We start from the raw sequence: 22,107 nt of genomic DNA, 5'->3' as shown, positions 1-22,107 counted from the left end.
ACCTATATCCATCTTACGTAGGAAGCCCCATAATGTAGAGCAGAAAGACGAGCATTCGTAATCACTAATTATGTTAAAAAATAGCCAAGAGCTATTTGGACCTTCAGAAAATCAGGTTGAATATTTCCTATTTTTTCTTTAATTTTTGCATAGGAAAGGGGGATATTAAGTTCCGGCGACTATTTTTTTTAAAAGCCGGAAACCGATTAAGTGGGTGCTTTTATATATTCAAAATTTTATTATACTAATCCGTACTTAAAAAAATCATATTGCTCTGGTTTCACATTGACGAGCCTACTTCTGTTGATAGTCGACCTCCATTCCAACGTGCCTTTTTAGGATGGCCATCCCCGAACCTTATTCCTTTACAAGGGTCGTATCGCAATTTTCCAAGTTATTGAACCTCCCCTGCACGTATCCGTTCATTGATGGTGGCTGGTATTTTTGTCGGCTTTGGATTTCCATCTGTGCCCCGTCATATTTCATGAGAATGTTAAACTTACTAAACTGGACATAACTCCGGGAGATTATAACGTAATTTAAAATCATACATGTTTGTAGGCATAAAATGTAGTTTTGTCAATCACATGATGATTTCAAGATTAATTGTGTGATGTAAATGATTCTTGATCATTTTTATGCCTATCGTTACCAATATTTTTTATATATGAAGTAATTTTTGGTACAGTGTTACTTCGGTCTGTTCTGTTTTTTGTCCTATTAATCTTCCATTCAAGTCCTCTGTATAACTCCTTTCTCTTTCTTTCTCTCTCTCTCTCTCTCTCTCTCTCTCTCTCTCTCTCTCTCTCTCTGTCTCTCTCTCTCTCTCTGTCTCTGTCTCTCTCTCTCTCCTTATTATCTTTCTTTCTATTTATCTTGCCTTTTCTTTCTCATTTTATTCTTTCTTTCTTTCTCTTTTTCTCCCTTTCTGTCTCTCTTGTCTGAACGGGTTTGCCCATAACTAATATAGGACTGAGTGCGGTATTTGTAAATACCTTTTTCACATACAGTGCATTTATCGAAAGATGACTATTTGTGGCATAAAGAGGCAAAAATGAGTGGCTTCTCAAAATTCTTCAATCAAAAAGCAAATTATTTCTATATCATCCATTTCAATTGCTAGTGAAACGGTTTCTTTTTGAGTTAACCATTTAAACAGGTGTGTGAGAAGTAAAGACTTTCTGGAATATCAACTTACCTCATTTGCCTAAAATTCGACATGTCTAGTTTTCCCTGAGAGTACAGATATATATACATATGAAAATTAAACAAATTAAACTGAAAAGAGCATAATAAATGAATATTGTTTTTGTTTTTTAATAAATAGCTCTCCTAAAGCATATGTAATGTTTCTATATATTATAAGAAGTTTAATTTTGTTGTATTGGTATACTTAGAAACGAAATACGCGTTTCAATAAAAATGTTCATTATTTTTACCCCGACCTGTGGTGGGCTAGTTTCTATGTAAATTTTATTAATCTCCCGGACCAGAGGATAAAATTAATTTTCATAAAATTAAACGGAAACTACGGATAAACAATGCACACCGCTAAAGCCGGAGGTGGATGGAGGAAATTCGTTCGGAAAAGACAGAGGGAAAAGTGAAACGAGTCAGATTGATTAAAACCAAAATTTAATCTTGGTGGCGAGGACGACTAGCCCGGCGTTCTGGGAAAACAAATGACACTTCATTAAAGAGGATATTAAAGTGCGGCCTTTCGGCCTAGGGAACCCGTTACCAAGCTGTAATAACAAGAATATGTATAGGGTGGTGACTGACACCTCCGATATCACCGTCGGGTTCATGAAAAATTGAAAGACATTTCCGGCATTTTATATTCCCAGTAGCTTCGCAGATTACCCAGTATGAAGAAGAGCACAAGCATTCTGTCAGTCCAGAAGTTTCGTGTTTGTTCAAAGGTTACTTTGTGACCTGGAATATATGTATTGTTAAAAGGTTTATTAATCAAATCTCAAAAACCACTCCTTAAATACAGTAAAATTGAGCTTTTCACCATTAAATTTACCTCCCGTTGTATTATATAATCGATACAATTGATTTTTTTTTAACTAACCAAAGATCTATTGTCTCGATAGAGTTAAATAAACTTTCCGATAAGACTACTTTGTATTAAATTCAATCGCATTTATTAAACTTTAAGTTAATCTTGTAATTAATCTTGCATTCATTACAATTTATAAATTTGTCTCTATTTTCAGTAAAACCCATGTCTGTCACTATGATGACCCCGTACCAGCCTTTGTCTGCCGATAGGGAGTACACTCTCGAATGCCAAAGTGTGGGTTCAAGACCTTCAGCCAAAATATCCTGGTGGAGGGATAACAAGAAACTAGTCAGCACATCGGAAGCGGTAAATTTATATTTTTGTTATTATTTATTACTCCCAATGAATTCAAGTAGGAAAGAACCCATTTTGGGAACCGTTAAAGGCAACAAAGCCGGTTGGTGAAATAATATTTTCTTAAAACCTTTCTCCATCCTACTAAGTCATAAGGTATTATTACAACGTCCGCCCATTCCTTAATTTTTTATTTAGAAAAAACAAGGTACGACGTTAGAGATTTCGGTACATTTCATGTTGTATACGTCATTGTGATTTGGCTTTCTTTAAATAGGATATAATAATATTCTAATTTTTATTACAATAAATTAAGGTTTTTAGTTGAGATGAAAAAAAGTTAATGGCACGAGAGGATTCGAACCCACGACCTTCGGCTAGATACGCCGCTGCTCTACCACCTGAGCTATCGTGACCTCGATCCGCTCGGACATCAACTCCCCATCTCAACCCCACCTTATGAGTTTTCCCTCCTTTTGCCATTTTTCAAATGTCGTGTAATCGGTTTGGATTCTCGACGACAATTGAAATGGCGACGGAGAGCTTTAGTGAAGTGTACTTCATTTCAATTCATTAAATTCGCTTGACCACTGAAACAAATTTTTATTGTTTGAAGAAATTTATAATAGAGGCCTTAAAAAATAACTATAAAAATATTTCATTAATGGCATGTTTTTTATTGTCTCTCTCACTTTCTCTCTCTCTCTCTCTCTCTCTCTCTCTCTCTCTCTCTCTCTCTCTCTCACTGAATTGTTTCTATTTAACGTTTCATTCCTGGGTTTCTTTTTAATTTTTTTCTTGTTTTCCATATAAGAACGGAAGGTTATCAATATTTACTTCTTGTATAATTTTTGATTAAATATTAATTGATAAATCCCAGTCGCAATTACTAGCAGGCTGAGAAGCACATTTACTTACATCCTCTTGCGAAGAAAATGTTCGGGGCGGAGCGGCGCGGTACGAGTCGGAATTGTGAAGGTACGCTATGTAGGAACCGCTCCAGGCCGCGTTGGTCGAATTTTCCCCCTCCATCTGACTAGCCCTGTGGGGTTTAGTGTTGATTTTGCATTTGCAAGAGTCCCCAAGTGACAATAATTATATTCATAATGAATAGTAGTGACGAGGAAATTATTTTTCTGGGCAGAGTTGGAAGAGGAGGAAGATAAAAACGAAAAGCATGGGTACATGAAATAAACACCAAACGCCTTACGTTTAGAGAATATCGCCATTATTTTATTGAAATGATCTTGTTTTCAAACTTACCTTGAAACAATGCTACTACTATTCCAAAAAGCAAGGTAAACAAAGCAACACGTTGACTTTGTCTTTACAAATATGGCGTCCGAGGGCAGCTGAATATAGCTGAACTCAACGATTTCCGCCCGACCCGGCGCACACTAGGCCGGTAGGGCGGCGCGTCCCCGGCTTCAGAAATTTGGCAACTTCTCCAGCCCGGCTCCGCGCCGCCCTACCGACCTAGTGTGCGCCCACCTTAACACAACCGTGGAAAAAATACAAACTGGGCAAGCAATAAAATTTATAAATTTATTTGGACTCACTTACGTACTTTAAGTAAACAACGGGGGAATACAACTCGTGAAAAGCGTGAGGTATGATAAGATCCCGGAAATCTTCATTCCACACTCTATGCTTGGTTCATATTGCGCTATTTTATTTACATTGATGAAATAAATAGATCTAAGCTGCCAAGAAATCACCTGATTATTTCTTTGCATTTTTATATACAAAATACCTATTATATTACAAAATTCATGATATATCTGTTGTCGTAGTGGTTGCTGGGTGTTTTAACCAATTAATTAAATTAATGGTTATACAGTAATTTTGACAAATAAACTCTTATTTATCTTGGCCCACAATGTGATGATTAAAACTATTGAGAGTAAGTTTCAATTAAAATATTTATCATACTTGTGAATAGCAGGTTGATCGCATACCTGAAATAGTTCAGAAGACACTAAATGAACAATTAAGAAAGAGATAGTTATTAAAAGTAAGGGAGGAATATTGAAGAGAAAATGGAAAAACTGCGCCATTTTCAACGACAGATTGTATAGGTGTAACAGGAAAAATTGACAGCATTATTTTCTTTTGGCATCGTTTATGAGATGCGGGAAAACGATTGTTTCTAAAACGAGACGAAAAGATAAATCGTTATTGGATCCAGGTGACTGCAAAAGACTCGGATTGAAAATGGCCACTGTGGAAGCAAATTAAGTTCATTACGTCGTTGGAAAGCGGCTGTCTGTTCTGGATAACTCTTCCTCCTTTTCGGAGTCATTTCCGTCACATTGTGAACGGGGACTGCCTTAAATTGTTTACCATTTATCGAGCTATTCAGGGTGGGGTTCTTGAAAAGCCTTCTTACCATTTTTTTCCTTTCCCCAAAATGTGATTCATTGTTTCAAACTGTACAGGCAATAAATTGATCAGGTATTTTTTTTAATATGTATTTTTAGGGAGATAAAGGGAGGGAGAGAGAGAGAAAAATAGAAAGAGGGAGAGAGTGAGAGAGAAAGAGAGCGCGGGAAGGAGAGGAAGAGAGGGGAAGAGAGTGGGTGGAAGTAAGGGAGAGAGAGTGAGAGTAATGAGAAGAGATCATATATGTATAGCTAGCAAGATAGAGAGATGGAAAAAAAGAGAAAGAAATAAAGACATATAAATAGATAGCAAGATAGATAGATAGATAGATAGATAGACAGAGAGAGATAGAGATAGAGAGANAAGAGAGAGAGAGAGAGAGAGAGAGAGAGAGAGAGTGAGAGAGAGTGGGCGGGAGGGTGTGAGACCGTGTGACGGAAAGTGATGGGGGGATAGGGAGAAGAGAGGTGGCCATAAGCACAAGGCGTATTGCACCTCGACTTGTATAGATCTATTGTGCTCCCCCTCACTGGCCAGCTTCAGGTTGTTAATCAGCCTCCATAGCTTTGCCAGTGCTGCGGCTCGTTAGTGTAGGATCTTGCCTGCGGGTTTTCTTGTCCTGCAAAACCTACATACCCCTGAACATCTAACGTAGAATGTGTTCTGCGATCTACTCCTCTTCTTGGCCCTATTTTCACAGTGTTTCTTCTGTCTGTACTCCCATCCGATCTTAAGTGGCAATGTCCTGTCAAGAGTCCAACCAGAATACTGATTCAGTTGCGGTTGCCCTCCAGTAATGCTTTTGCTCTTCGCAATAAAACCCAATCCTATATCCTATCGGGCCAAAGCCCTTCATTACCAAGAAGCAGGCACTCTCCACCACTCCTGATCCTAGAGCAAAATGGAAGCTCCTTCGGAACATTGGCATATGTCGCCCACCCAACTCGCCATCTCCCCTGAAGAATTAAAAACCTACTTTGTCTCACCCAACTCTTCTTCATCAATGCCTGCCGCCAAACCCGATCCGTCTGGACCCTCATCCAGTTGTCTAACTTCTATTTCTCCTATTTAACCCCAACCGAAGTCCTCGAAGCCATAACCAAATCCTCCTTCAATGCCATTGGAGTTGATGGCATCCCAATCCATTTTCTTAAACTCTGCCTCCCAATATTACTACCTGTTCAACTTCACATCTATAACTACTCACCCCAAAACTCTGTTTTTCCTACAGCCTGGCATAAAGCCCTTGTCCACCCTGTCAATAAAACCCTCAACCCATCCTTCCCTACAGACTACCGTCCCATTTCCATTCTCTCAAACCTGTCCAAGCACAAGTCTCCAAGCACCTTGAACAGTCCCATCTTCTCAACCCCCTCCAATCTGGCTTCCGCCAGGTTATTCCACCCGATCAGCACTAATAAAAGTTACCAGTGACCTCCAATTAACAAGGGACCAACGGAAAGTTACTATCCTTGTCCTTCTTGAATTTTCCAAAACCTTCGATTCTGTCCCTCACTCTTCTCTCCTCTCTAAACTCGAATCTTTTTCCTTCTCCGCCAGCACCATCCGTTGGTTCCACTCCTACTTACCAAACGCCACAAAGCTGTCTCCCTTCCCAATGGCCTTACCTCCTCTTTCCTCCCTCAAAAATCTGGGGTGCCCCAAGGCTCTAGCATCTCTCCTATCCTTTTTTCCATTTATATCAATGACCTGCCCGACTCCATCCAGTCCCGTAACTATCACCTATATGCCGATGACTCCCAAATATACTTATCCTTCCACCCTTCCCATCTTCACTCGGCCTTTCTCGAGATCCAAACAGACCTAAAGTCCATCAACGAATGGGCCCATAAAAATTCCCTAGTCCTCAATCCGTTCAAATCTATCGCCATAATTAACGGGTCCATTCAACTCCTCAATTCCCTCCCCAGCATCCCACCTCTCATGCTAAATAACCATCCCATCCCCCTCTGCTCCTCGGTTAAAAACCTAGGAGTAGTCTTTGACCAAAACCTTTCCTGGCATTCTCACATTTCCCAAATTTCCCGCCATCCATTGCCTCCCTCAGCCTGTTTCGTCGGTCCTGGCTTCTCTTACCTTTCTCCACCCGCAAACTCCTTGTATCTTCCCTTATACTTCCCTTCTTCGATTACAGATGTGTGGCATACGGAGGTCTCTCGGAGGGGGGGGGGGAACGCGCGATTGAAGCGTATATGAATTGTTGCGTAAGATTTGTGTACAGCACCCCACAGGGATCCCGGGAGTCGGGGTTGTATTCCTAACTTTCCTGGCTATTCCCCTCCTTCCGTGAACAGAATTTTCTAGGTTGCTTTCTTTTCCAGTCCATCTACACTCGTCGTCCTCCTTACATCATCCAATCCCTCCAATTCAATTCCTCACATCACACTCGTAAGACTGTACTGTGTCAAAGCATTTCTGTAGGTTTCCCACCCATGGCGGTTGAATAAAGTCCTAACTCGAGCTCTCGTCGTTCTAGGTGTTTGTTCCACCAGAATGTTTTATTTTTGTTTAGCCTATAGTTACATCGTGTATAGGAAATAAGGAAAATAAATGAAAATGTGTCTGAATAAAAATGTGTTTTTACCGTAAAAAAATTGGGTCCAATGGAGTAAACCGACCTGGTACAAAATTCGCCAAACGTAAGCTGACGTTTATGAAAAGTTAGTCATGATCGTGGCACGAGCGGCAAATTTGATAATTAAATTACAATTCCAGGGAAGGGAGAAACGTTAAAACGGAGACCGTTTTGCGATGAATAAATGGCCTGTTCCTCCTGCTAAGCAGGAATTTGAAACAACTTAAGCATTGGTAACATTGCTTTATATGGCATAGCTGTCTGATCTGCGGTTAAACAGATTAAGCAAGCACTTGTAACCTAATTAGGTCTTCAATGGGTGTATGCACCATGGCTTACCAAGGAGCACAATGAATCAATTCACATCATTTACAACCATGTTTTAACTTGGGAACTCTTTCCATTGTGAAACTAATAATAGGTTGGCATTTTTCACCTCGTACATGGTGTTACTTTGAAAACCAAAACACTGTTACAAGTAGGATAATGACTATAGTGTTGCTAATTGTTTTATAAGTAAAATGAGGTTACAATACAAAATTGAGCGCAAGGTAATTTTTGACTTATAGTTTGTAATTTTTTGAACTATCTAACTATTGTAAATTCACTAATAAATTTTATGACATGAAAGGGGGAATTTTATGACTTTGTGCCGAAATATTCATCGATTATTTTGAAAAAAATCTTTTCAAATTAAACAACAATTAATTAAATATGTTCTTTTTGGAATTGTCATGTAGACGACATTTTATGCATATAGTCGGGAGCATTAATGGATCTCGAACTATTCCTCCAACTAATTAATTCTATATACTGTGATATAAATTTTACATTGAAAATTATCTGTGCACGCGCTGGTCGGTCGCAATAAAATTAAAATTAAATTAAATTAAATACAAAATAAATAAAATACAAAAATAAAATAAAATAAAATACTAACTTGTTAACTGTGGCTTGATTTTCTCGACAACCAGGGAGGAGAGCCGTTTAATAGCTAGAACCGGCAATAACTCTGGCCAAAGGTAAAACAGAATCCTAGTCTATTAATTACCTTCGGAGCTCCGTCCGTACCCTGTATGATGTGTCGCATTAAGGATGCGGGAGGAGACACTCGTGTTATTTTGAATGCGATAATTAACAAACGAAAAAAATGCTTCTTGAAAATAAGAGAACAACTGAAAGAAAACTAAAAGAAAATCACTCTTGGAGGCTAATTAATAGTGGACTGTATGGAAGCGAGACGGAAGCGAACAGGACTAGAGCAGGACTAGGCAGCAACAGGACCGGATTGTGGGGAGGGAACAGAGCTAGGATAAATTCTAGATTAGCGGCATTTCGGAAACAAAATAAACAATTATAATTCGCGATTTTTGGTGCGAACATACCGCCCACCAAAATTATAACAATTTTTCATCACCAATTTCTATTTACAATATTTACATGTACTGAGAATAGGGATATTATTTCTTAAGAACGCTTGGTAGCGGGACTAGACCAACTAACGAGCGAGTTATGTCCCTGAAGCGGTTCGGACAACGGCCACACGAGGAATTTTGTCCTGTCTAGGAAGCAGTTTAACTATTTGGCCTACGAGCCATGACAAGGGGTGAGAGAGGACGCCTTTTACAAAAATTAAATCGCCTTCTTTAGGCGGGGTTGACTGGCCAGACCACTTATTGAGCTGCATTAAATGATTCAGATAATCTTTACTCCAACGTCGCCAAAAGGATTGAAACAACTGTCTTTGTTTCTCCCATCGAGTTTTAGGGGTTTCGTTTTCGAGGTATTCAGGTTCAGGAGGCGATAATAAAGCAGCACCGGTTAAAAAATTTCCGGGAGACAAGAAATGGGTGGATTCAGACTGGTCAGATGATTGTTGGCACAGAGGACGACTATTTAAGGCCGCCTCGATGCGAGCAAACAATGTAGCATACTCTTCAAATATTGCAGTCGAGTTCCTCAACATGCGTGTAAGGAGATCTTTGGCAGATTTAATTGCTGCCTCCCAAATTCTACCAAAGTGTGGATAATAAGGGGGGCTGAAACGCCAGGTGATTTCACGGGAGGCTAGGAAATCACAAATGTCTGAGTTGTGAACTTCCAAAAACTGAATGACTTCCTTTAAATATTTGTTCGCACCAACAAAATTCTTCCATGATCAGACAGGATTTCGTTTGGGAGACCACGTCGGGCTACAAATCTGTCCAACGCGGCCAAAAAGGATGCAGTACTAAGCTCGGAAACAAATTCTAAATGTACTGCCTTTGTGGCAGCACACATAAATAGGCACAAGTAACCTTTCATGAGAGAAGGTTTTCTTGACTGGTTGGATCGAACCGTGAAGCGACACGCGAAGTCGACGCCTACATGTGAGAAAGGACGGGACACAGTAACACGGACAGCCGGAAGGTCACCCATTTGGGGTTGAAAGTTGGAAGCCCTAAATCGATAACAAGTTAGGCAGCTCCTGATACACGTTCATAATAGGCCTCGTAGTGTTAAAATCCAGAACTTTGCCCGGATTAAAGCCTGAACAGTGTTTGGGCCGGAATGAAGAGATGAATAATGGTAATGGAGGCAAAGCTATTTGGAAAGATGGCACTCTTTCGGAAGGAGGTAAAGGTGCTTTGAATCATAATCAAGGTTTGACTGTCGAAGCCTGCCGCCCTCCCTGAGAATCCCCACCGCATCAACGAAGGGCGTGGAGAGGAGCAAGTTTCCCTTTGAGAAACCCTTTGGCACGTAAAATTTCAAAATCATCCCTGAAATAATGTTCCTGGGTAAGTCGAACAAGAATAATGACTGAATCGTTGAGTTCCTTGGGAGAGAGTGGCCCATTATATTTATCATTGTGGTTTTGCTATCTCGTATTATGCAAAAATCTTAACACCCAAGCAAACACACGACGCAGACGAAGAAAGCTCGAATGAACTCGATTTCGTTAAAGAGGTGGTTAGAATTGTCTTCCTTTAGGTAGAGACAATCTTTAATTTCTTTGAGTTCAGGGAGGCAAGTGATAATCTTTTGACGCTGAAAAGGCGGTGGCCACAAGTTAACGTCTTGGCTCAAGAATGGAGGCCCATGAAACCAAGTTTGTTGGATATCGGAGGAAACAAACTTCTCCGGACTGACGCCTCTACAAGCCAGGTCTGCGGGATTAGATTCTGTGCTTATATGTGACCATTCGACTTGAGGACCTAACTCCGACAGCAATACAATTCTATTAGCGACAAAGGTCTTAAGTAAATGCGGAGGAGTTAGAAGCCATGATAAAACTATTTCAGAGTCGGAAAATAATCTAATAGAGGCGATTGCATTAGGGATTGCACAGGTTAAACATGATTTTAATAATTTCCCTAACAACACTGCACCGCAGAGCTCCAACCGTGGAATGGTCAGGCTTTTCAAAGGAGCAACCCTTGACCTCGCCCTCCACAGTTGTACGTTAGATCCGTTTTCACAACGAGCAATGAGATACAAGACTGCCGCGAAACCTTTCTCTGAGGCGTCACAAAACCCAGCGAAATCGATAGAATTTAATTTTCCACAAGTTACGTTGCGAGGAATTTTTATGAAGCTCAACAAACCAAGCGCGACCGTCATTTCGTGCCACATCCTTTCCAACAATTGTGGGACGACATCGTCCCAGTCAATCCTATTTAACCGCAAAAGTTGTAGAAAACATTTTAAAGCAAAGGTGACAGGTGTGAAGAAACTCAGGGGATCAAAACTTCGCGCAATATAAGAAAGCGCATTGCGCTTGGTGATTTTATTATTAAAAGGGATTACATCAAAAGAAAAGACATCGAGCTTAGGACACCAGGACAGACCGAATATTTTCAAAGCTTCGTCAGGGTTTGCAAAACTGAGGTCCTGAGGTAAGTCGTTTAATGCTTCGGGAAGATTGCTAGCCCACATCCCAAGCTCAAAACCCCCAAGGCGCAACAAACTTTGCGGCGAAGCTTTAACGCGGCCTCAAAGTCATCGGCGCCGGAAATGATATTATCGACGTAGGTTTCTCGAAGAATGGCTCGGGATAAGGTTGGCCCTCATCTTGGACAAGTTGATGGAGGACGCGAATCGCGAGGAAGGCTGAAGGGGCGAGACCATAGGTCACAGTTTTTAGTTCGGATTCCACAGAAGGACGCCAGAAAATGTGTTGGAAGTTTCTTCGAAATCTTCCGGACGTACCTCTATTTGTCTATACATTTTCTGTATGTCGGCACAAAGAGCAATTGGATGTAATCGGAATGTCGCTAATATTTCAGGGAGATCCTTCTGAAGCTTGGGACCACATAATACACGAGAATTGAGAGAGAGGCCTTTGGAGAATCAACTTGGGAACCGTTAAAAACGACACGAATTTTTGTTGTCGAGCTTGACTCCTTTGAGACTACATGATGGGGGATTACGTAAGGAGCAGAATTTACGGCAGGTATCATATGGCCTAATTGCAAATACTCTTTCATTAAAGTGAGGTATGCCTCATACTTTGAATTGTTACGCTGCAACCTCGCTTCCAGGCGAAAAAAGGATTGGCGAGCGATGGAACTGTTTTCGCCAATGGATTCTATATTGGATTTAAATGGCAGAGCGACTACATATCTACCAGAAGAATTGCGCGTATGGGTTTTTTTAAAGTGCTGCTCGGCAATTTCGGACAAAGGGTCATCGGGTATGTTGCAGATGTCTTCCTCTGTTTCCCAAAATTTCTTTAAAGTGTCAGTCAAGCTGCAATTCGTAAGCAAGCAGTTACCGGAATCAAGACTTCCAGCTGCATGAGTAGGACCTACAATTATTTATTGATTGATTAGATTGATTCTTAGAAGGAGGGAACGGTGAGGTTTGTTGACAAGAATTTATCGCAGAGGGTTTTTCTGGATGCAATATGGTATGATGCTGAGTGCTATGACACACCCGACAAGAGGCATTGGTAACGAATTCAATGAATTGGTGGTACGAAGGTATTTGATCAGAGGAATGTTTATTTTCGAATCCCCTTTTGGTGTAAGGGTCAATATTTTTAAAAGCAAGAGAGAAAAGTAAAAAATCGGACAGGTCCATTATACCAAGAGCCTTAATGGCGGGTCCATAATTGAAGTTTGATGGACACTAATAAATTCCTTAAGACCAGGTAGAGTTTGGGAACTCAAGGGTCTAAAGCTGAGAAATTTCGCAAGGTACATTGCTGCTATTCTCCGAAGCGGGTTCTTAAAGCATCATAAGACAAGAGGTAATTTTCAGGAGACAGTTTAAATCCTGAAATGGTAGACAGAGCTTCATCTTTTAATGCAGACTTGAGATATTGAAATTTTCGTGTTGTTTCCAGAGAGGAGTTGTTATGAACTAATGAATTGTCAATACGTTCGTCAGTGGGCAAAAGGGCATTACATTTTTGGCGCGCGATTTTTGGCGCGAACATTAATAAAGATAGTAACATTTTAGATCTAAAAGTATCCATATTAAACAACCTAGTTGAAATAAACGTTTATAGAAAACCCACAACTACAGACCCTATGATACCATCGGATTCTTCTCACCCAAGGATCCCAAAAGCTGCAAGCTTCATTTGGCTCATAGACCGTTTGTTAAAACTCCCATTGACACCTGCTAACTATAAAAAAGAATTAGAACCTATTAAAAGCTAAGGAAAAAACAATGGATTCAAAAAATATTGATTGATAGGTTGCTAGTTAAAAGAGTAAAAAAATTAACTTTAAAAGAAGCAATAGTGAATAAATGAATCATTAGGTGTCCGTTGTTTGCCATGCATTGGTGAACTATCAGAAAAAATAGGTAAAATTCTTAAACAAGAAGTGATTTTTCGGAGATCGTGAGATGAGGTCTGATGTGACGTAGGTTTTGGAAAAACATTTTCTTTATCGTGCCAACGTTTCGATCTTTATTGAGATCATCTTCAGGTTCTGGGATTTTACTTTTTTTATAAATACATGTAGGTTGTGAAAAAATGCATTTATACAATGCTAGAAATTTTTTCACTTAAAAACATCTTCTCAAAACCTAAAGCAAGGTAGACAATTTGGCAAAAAGCGGGGTTTACCAATTTAATTGTAATGATTGCGACATTAAGTATATATGACAAAGCGGTGGAGAAATTATAACGAGAGTTAAAGAACACTTGCCTAAATCGAACAAATTTTTGGAATTTAAGGACCTCCTAAAAGAATCAAAACACAATTTATATTTAAATTTAAATACAGCAGTGTTACATAGTTTTAACAACGGGAGGAAACTAGATTGGTTTGAGAAATTCGAAATTAAAAAATGTAAACTTGAACATGGCGATAAATGCATTAATAATGTAATCGATTTTGATTTACTTCCTACTTTAAATATGTACCTAAATAATATGAAACATCCACATAATTAAATTAATTATTTTAATTGTTATTATTTTCATAATTTAATAATATTAAGGTATTATTCTATTTTTTATCTTTTATTTTTAATCACTAATTTATAACTAATTTCTTACAGTATTTATTATTACAATATTTACTTGTATTATAATTCCCGCTTTTCGCACGTTCAAATTGAGCGCCATTAAAAAACCAGCTTCTCATTGGAACGTCGCGTTGGCGGGGGTATCGGCGGGTTCACTTTTGCAATTGATGTCGAGAGACGTGGTTGAAGAAATCCTTCAACCTGATGATGAGCTAAGGGCTCGAAATCCGGTCGTAGGAAAACAACACACGTTCAAATTAAATAATNTATATATATATATTGATTACACTCATTCTGTTTGGTACTCTATATTTCTCCATCTACTGTTCACCACAATAAACTATCTAAATTGGGGTCGATGGGGTATTTTTATAAAATTTCCGTCATCGGCCCAAGTCTTATACACAACCTGAGAGGAGACTTTGCAATCAGCCCCTCCCCATTCACACGAATATATACATTCACTCATACAAGACACATAAACACAAATTTTGAAGGCCATATACAATAAAAAAAATTCCAATTCCCCTGAAAAGCGGAACAGGGGACCCCGAAACTCGCTACCGTGTTCGAGCACTCTTCTTAAATACGGCGGCATGCCTACCCGCTCTCTGTATGGAGCCAAGGCATGACACGCCTCTATTATGTGGGACACATCGAGCAACCTTTCTCTGCATAAGGGGCACCTGCGCGGGCTTTGGCCCAAAAGCAGGTGCCCATGTGTCAACCGTGTATGGCCACTCCTCAGTCGGGTGAGGACGATCCCTCGTCTCTCAAGTTCTCTGAGGGCTATCTACTGGACTCGCAAGAGCCTCTCCGACGGCCCCGCCCAATGATGCTGCCATCTTTCTTTTATCATATTTTTTACTGCATGTTTAGCGTCAGGGGGTCAGATCGCGATGCTCCGATCCAGAGGGTGGAACGTACCGGGTTTCGCCGCCTCCTCCGCACGTTCGTTACCCTCCAGGCCATCGTGTCCGGGAATCCAGACAACAACCACCGTTTTTCCGAGAGGCTCCAGCTCCGCGTATTTCCCTAACAAGAGCAGGACGAAAAGGTCCACAGAGAACCTGTCCCGTGTAGCCCAGACACCGCTCAGAGAGTCGGTACATACGAGGAAGGCTGAGCCCTCCCCCCGGTTGGAAACTGCCGCGAGAGCGTGCCGCTATACACAGCACACGCCACACCATCGCCGGTCTTGGACCCGTCTGTAAAAATCAGATGAAAACCGGCGTATCTATTTCTAAGTTCAAGGAACTTAGCCTTGTTGAGGTATGGCGGAGTACACGATTTGGGCTAGTTCGCTAGATCGTCGCGGACGAGCAGGCCGGAAAGGTCCAGGGGGTGTCGGCCGGTGGCCCAACCGAAGCACCGTCCCCAGCGCCAGTCCAGCTCTCCCTAAGGACTCACCGAAGCGAATCCCGAGGGGTCGCGTCCGCGAGCGAAGCCTGTCATAAACAATACTGTACGGGCAGTGGAGGATCTTCTTAGCGAGGGGGTGCTCCAGCTTGGCCAAGAACCCCGCCACGTAACCGAGGGTAGACTACTCTCTCCGAAGTGCGGGAAGCAAGACCCCCAGCTCGCAGCACAGACTGGCCAAGGTTCTGAAAGCACCCGAGATCGCTCTAAAACTCTGTTAATAGAGCCTATCGAGCTTTCTCAGACGCGTTTTTTGGGCCGAGGAGTAAGCCATAGCCTCGAAAAAAGAGGCGAGTCAAACATTTTTAACAGAATCTCCCTGTCCGCTCCCCACCTAAAGTGTCCAACAAATTTCAACAGTGAGAGGGTTTTCCTGCTCTGGGACCTCGACGGCGTCGATGTGTGCCTGTCATCTAAACTTCTCATCAAACAAGAGGCCGAGGAACCGCACCTTCTCCATGTACGGCACAGGTGTGCCCCTCAGGCAGAGCTGAGGGGGGCTTTGGGCCCTCCTCAGTCTGCAAAAGTGGACACACACGGTTTTCGAAGTTTGAAAGGTGAACCCGGTTTCCTCGGCTCTCGCAGCCACAACGTTTTTCGCCGACTTCATTGTACCGCCGACCTCCAGATCTTTTCTTGAATGGTAGAGGCCGAGTTCATCGACAAAGAGCATTCTCCTGATCAGCGGCGGAAAGCCGTCAGCGATACCGTTCACCGCCACCAAGAAAAGCGCAACGCTTATCACCGAACCCTGAGAGATACCGTTCTCCTGAACGTGATCCCTAGAGCACTCGCTTCCGAGCCTGAACCTTGAAGCCGAGGAAACCCAGGAGAAACCGTGGCAAATTGCCTCGCGTATATCCACGTTGTATCATAACCCTTCTCGAGGTCGAAGAACACGCCAGAGCGTGTTCTCTGTTCAAGAACGTGTCCTGAAGGTCGCCCTCGAGAAGACATGCATGATCCACCTCAGAGCGATTCCTCCGGAATCTCGCCTGATACCGGATGTAAAATCCTATCGTCTCTAGGTGCCAGGTCAGACGACCGTTCACCATAGACTCCAAGACTTTGCTCAAGCAGGTTGTCAACGTAATCGGTCTGTACTCTCTTTAAGGATAGGTATGATGAGCGTGTCACGGCCCGGTTTCCGAAAGCATAAGGTTCCCAACAAAGCCGGGGGGAGTAGGGGAAACAACATGAAGATGCGCCCGACGAATGCCCTTCAGGTGTATCGGGGACTCCGAGCGGAAGAAGACGGAACTTTCATACGTAATTATTCAATTCATTCCAAATTGTATGTCTCAATTTTCCATGAATAATCACTGATTAATATAATTAAATTTTGTAGGAATATATTATTTTTAATTATTATTTTGGTGTTGGTAATTTTGCAAGTAAATCGTTTTAGTTTATTCATTATTTTATTATTTCATTATTTTTTATTATTAACCCTGATTCCATAATTCTAATTTTCAATCCGAATTATCCACAACAGTGGGACTCTTTCGAAAGGTTAAGCGGGAGAGCTCACTCTAATTAGTCGGGGTCTCTCCGAAAGTTAAGCGGTAACCCTTGGTAGCAGAGAAAAAAAAACCACCCTATAGGCCCTACAGGCCCCCCTGCGCTAAGAGTAAATAAAATAAATATAAAAAGAAAAAGAAAAAAATACAAAATCAAACGTTTAATGTGAAGGTGTTTAATAGTCGGAAATACGGAAGCGGAAACATTTTAAAACGGATTAGGCGGACCCATCTTTGTCAACAAGACGCATTTAACAGATAATCCGATTACCTTATCGAGAGCAGGACTTGTCTAGAAATACGCGCCTCAAACAATTTTTGTCAGAATAAATAATTTTAATTCAATAAAATTCAATAGACTTAAGCCTTTCCCGTAATAAATATGAGCACCGCCCGAACACCTCCCGGTTCTACCAACGACAGACAGTCGATAGTGTCAATCCCTCCATCTGCTGCGAATGCCGGTAATATTGCTAAACAGTGCCAATTTTGTTCAATAACCGTCCAGGTTCTAGTCGATTCATCTCAATGTACTTCGTATTTAAACATATACCACTTTTTGTTCCGAACTGAAGTCTAAAGAAACCTGGACGAAATTAAGCCATGAAAGACGAAATAAATGGAAATGTTCAAATTGTAAAGATTCGCTAGTAACGCTGCAAAAACGGGTCGATGCATTATGTACGACAACCGACGATATAAAAAAGGTGAACTCCGAAATGTTAAAATAAAATAGATCTATAACTATAGCCTTACAAACATTACAACAGACAATGACCTTACTACACAACTGGGTACAAAAAGTCTTTTGTCAAACGAAACAGAAACTCAAATTCAGAACACGGAGCACCCCGAAAGCCAAGTAGAAATACCCTCAGAAGAGAAGCAAACCATTTCAATAGATTCTCTGAGGGAAACTAAATTACCGCACACGGGACAGTCCGAAAACGCAAACACGTATTTCGACTACGGAACCAAACAGCAAAAAATACCGAACTATCTGGACGTCTTGTACAAGAAAATTCCAATCCTCCAAACTGACAATCCATAGTCAATCTTGTTTTTTATGGGAAAATTGTACGACATTAACTTATGTAGTCCTGAACTTTTTGATGAAATTCTCAGAACTACTGCTATTAAACAAGGAAACCAAGGTAAAAGGTATTGACGGCATTACTAACCAATTACCCACAGGATATTTCATTTGAAGTCGTCACGAACTACCTGATTAACCAACTCATCGATGTGCGGACCAAAACGTATTTGATTTCAAAAAAATTGTTGCGGCCGCAGTACAAAAACGAATCATTCCGAAAATACTTGTATGAAATTAAAAAGCATGCAAACATATTAGGAAATTATTCCCCAAACGACACGCTCGATATAATCTTATCAGGAGTTAATTTGGAAACACGAGTGAGATTCCAATTCATACAAAAACCCGAGATTCGACTGTTTAGAGCGTCTCATACTCGGAAGACTTCAAAACAAAAAGTGAAAGACTTACATTCATGCCAAATTCAGGGAACGAAACTAGGAATAATTTTAAAATAAATAACCCAAATTGGAATAAGCATTTTCGCCCTTACCAGAAAACGCGCACCCATAAATATTTACTTCCTATGACGAAGTCGCAAAATCATAACAATCAAACCGATGAAGAGGAACAATTTAGTAAAAACGATACGAATGCAGATATAACCGGTACCAATAGGAAACAAAAACCAAGAGACAAAAGAAAATCAACGATCTTACCTAAACTAGACACCTGGGTTTATAGTACGACGTCCGATATGCAAAACGAGTACGATTTGTCAGTAATATCCAATCTTCGATAAATAATATACTTTGTCACGCCCTTTTGGATACAGGAACTGCACTATCCTGTATTCAAGAGAAATTTTTTACTATAATAAACCTAAATCGAAAAGTTAAGACCAAGCCATTTATACTACAGTAGTGGTAGGAAATTCGCAAAGAATAAAAATAAACAAATGTGCAATTATGAAAATTAAAATCAATAAATTTACTTGGACTGAGCGATTTCTAATTATGCCAAATTTGCCGTGTAAAGTAATATTAGGTCTTAACTTTTTAGGAAAATCAAAAATGGCTATAAACCCAGCCAATAAATACATACAATTTCAATTCGACAACGACACAAAGCGTATAAGCGCATTCCATTTGGACTAGCTACTGGGGGACAAATTCTGACAAAATTAATGGGGAAATCATTCGGCGATCTTCTGTTTAAATTTTTTTTTCTATTTTTGACGACTTAGTTGTGTATTCGGAGGATTATGAAAGCCATCTGAAACACTTAACAATTGTATTGACAGACTACGGGAGGCGAAACAGACGGTGAATTGGACAAACTGCAATTAAACCAAGTCTCGGTTAGCCAAGATGGCATCAGTGCAATTCTGGCACTTCCCAAACCACAAACCCCAAAGCAAGTTGCCCAATTTATGGACGCTATTATTTTTTTTAGCCGGTTAATTCCGGGCCTAGCCAAGATCGCAAACCCCTTAATGCATTAAGAAAGCAGGACGCAAACATGGTATGGACAGACGAATGCGAAGAATCCTGGAAAACGCTCAAAGAAAAAATAACGACATAAATAAACGCCCAATTTTTCGAAGCGCTTTGCCATGCTCACGGACGGAAGTGGTGTTGGGGTCTCAGCGTGACTAGCGCAGGAGGTCGAAGGGGCATTCAGGCCAGTAGCATTTGCCTCCCGCAAGCTAAAGGGATCCGAGACGAATTACTCCGCCTATGATCTAGAGGCATTTTGGTTTGGAGAAATACAGAATATGTCTGGAGAATGATGAGTTCATCTCTTTACTGACCACAAAGCTTTGACGAGCATTATAAACATGCAAAGTGAGGGCGGTCGACATGCCAGATTTGCAACCCGTCTGATGTCATTTCACCATAAAGTACGACACATAAACGGAAAATTAAATTGTATCGCCGATTGATGACAATCCCGAACAAGTGAAATTGACTGTATTAGGTAGTGTCCCGGGTTCCCTAACAACGAACAAGCCAATGAAGATGAAATTAGTGCTATTAAGGATCATTTACAACGTGGAAATCCATTAAAGAATTACGTTTTACAAAGTGGAATTGTATATTATAAAATCGACCATAATAAATTGAGAACATTGGTCCAAAATATTTCACTATTTCCACTGTTCATTACACTGTGGCGGACACTTAGGCATTTCCCGAACTATTAACAAAATAAGGGACTTATTCTCTTTCCCTGGATTGAAGCGATTTGTGATAGATAAAGTGAAGAATTGCTTGATTTGCGCTAAGATAAAACCCGAGCAGAAAGCACCTGCTGGCTCTATGAGTAGCTACGAACTACCAGGGGAACGCCTATAGACTTTGCGGGTCCATTGCCTAGTAGCCGCGGATATCATTACATATTTATCGGAGTCGACGATTTTTCTCGCTTTGTGATGTTTAGTCCCGCGCGTAAGGCCACCGCTGATACCGTTATTTCACAACTGAATGACATTTTCAAAAATTTCGGATATTGGAGAAAAATAGTCTCAGACAATGCCACAATTTTCCACTCTAAAAAGTACAACGACTTCTTGAAAGACCATGGAATCACCGCCCAATCAGACATTATCCCCAACCGAGTAAGGCTGAAAGGTGCGTTCGAGATCTGAAAACGGCGCTCGTCGCATTTTACGGTGAAAATCAGGGAAAATTGTCAGAGAATTTACAATACCTTCAAATTTCACTAAATTCGGCAAAGAATTCTTCAACCCAAAACACACCTAGTCAAATATTTCTCGGACGACAACTGAATACCCCTCTTAACCTACAATGGGACATTCAGTACTATCAGGTTGGACCAAACAAAGCGGAACTATGGACAACAGTTCTTTCAAATATTTCTAAAGCCAAAGCTAAAACTAAAAAATACTATGATGTGAAACATAGGGACATAGAATACGAAGTGGGACAACAAGTACTGTTACGAACTTATAATCTGTCAGATAAATCCAAAAACTTCGCAACGAAATTGTCATACAAATTTTGTGGCCCCTATCTCATAAAGAAAAAACTCTCTGTTGTTTCATACTTACTGCAAAACGTCGATGACCCATCCTTCGAAAGAGAGCTGACGTGTCCGATGCAAACTAATACCAAGCACTACCAGAGCAAAACATAATATAGTTTGGTTAGAGAGAGAGGTAGAGTAACGTATATAGTAACGTTATTCAGTTAAATTAACGATTTTATATCTTAGGTCGTCGAGTCAAAATTACTATAATTACCCCCCCCAAAACAAAAAAATTAATGGATAATGATTTCACATAAGTGGAACATTGAGACAATCACACAATTCAGAAAAAAATCAAAAAATTGCTTGAAATTGTTTGAAAAAAAACAAATGCGCGTCTCATTATGAATACTTCGAACACGTAAGCATCATATCAACACCAGCGTGCACCATATTGTAACGAAGGAAGCAATACCAATTTATATATTATGTATTATACTTTTGTTAAAATTTTAGGTAACGGGAAACATTGTAATCTCGTAAATTTAAAAAAAAATTGTTGTACAATGCAATTTTAAATGTTAAGCTTCAATTTTTTTTCAAAATCCTAAGGTTACTTTCCAGCACAAATTTAGGGTTTACCTAACAAATATGTATTTTACAGATACTGTTGATACTTTGAAATATGTTATTTATTATGTAGTGCCGTTTTTGACACGGCCTTCGTGTTGTGGTCCTCTGCTTTCAATATGTGACATGGGTACGTGACACATCTCGCAACCCCCGCAATGGTCAACCCTACTGAACCTACTGTCTACTTACCACCAAAATATAAGGCATACACAAAGTGAATAGGATGATTTGTAAATCTCCGATGTATGCTTAGGCAAATAATTGGAAGAAAGGATAATCAGTTGGAAAAACGTTATCATCTACTGGGAAGCAGTTGTTGTTTATCTCTCGTGGTGTCAATATCTAGCCATCTCTGGGCCTTATCTTCTACTCTCAGGGAGTATTGGAATATTTATCTTATTGTTTTAACTTAACTATTATTGAAATCGTTACTATTTAAATTTAGTTCTGTTACTATTTATTTTTTTAATTTTGTAATTTTTTATAAGGCATGAGTAGTGGCAAAGATCCTCCTGACATACAGGAGAGATCATGCAGTTTAATGAATATGGATGCAAACGGTATTTTTCAGTCCGGAACCACAAATAGAACTGTTTACGCCTGAATTTAAATTTTATTTTTGTTTTAATTTAAGTTAGAGTTTGTTTGGTCTCGTTCCCACGGGGAACGAATGTTTACGCCTCCCGTTGCTATGGGAACCAAA

The 22,107-nt window shown here is 40.2% G+C and overlaps 1 protein-coding gene across 1 annotated transcript in view; it reads left to right on the top strand.

The window, feature by feature from the left end:
• Positions 1-22,107, top strand: part of LOC106668552 (synaptogenesis protein syg-2-like) — a 269,026-nt gene that overhangs the window by 220,652 nt on the left and 26,267 nt on the right. The window contains exon 5 of the mRNA XM_014397411.2: positions 2,223-2,374. Within this exon, the coding sequence (XP_014252897.1) occupies positions 2,223-2,374 (152 nt within the window). The remainder of the gene's footprint in view (positions 1-2,222; positions 2,375-22,107) is intronic.

Source organism: Cimex lectularius, unplaced genomic scaffold (assembly GCF_000648675.2).
Source record: "Cimex lectularius strain Harlan isolate CLEC.00 unplaced genomic scaffold, Clec_2.1 scaffold290, whole genome shotgun sequence".
NCBI classification, from domain to species: domain Eukaryota; kingdom Metazoa; phylum Arthropoda; class Insecta; order Hemiptera; family Cimicidae; genus Cimex; species Cimex lectularius.
The sequence above is the reverse complement of the archived record's forward strand: the minus strand, read 5'-3'. Positions and strand labels throughout refer to the sequence as shown.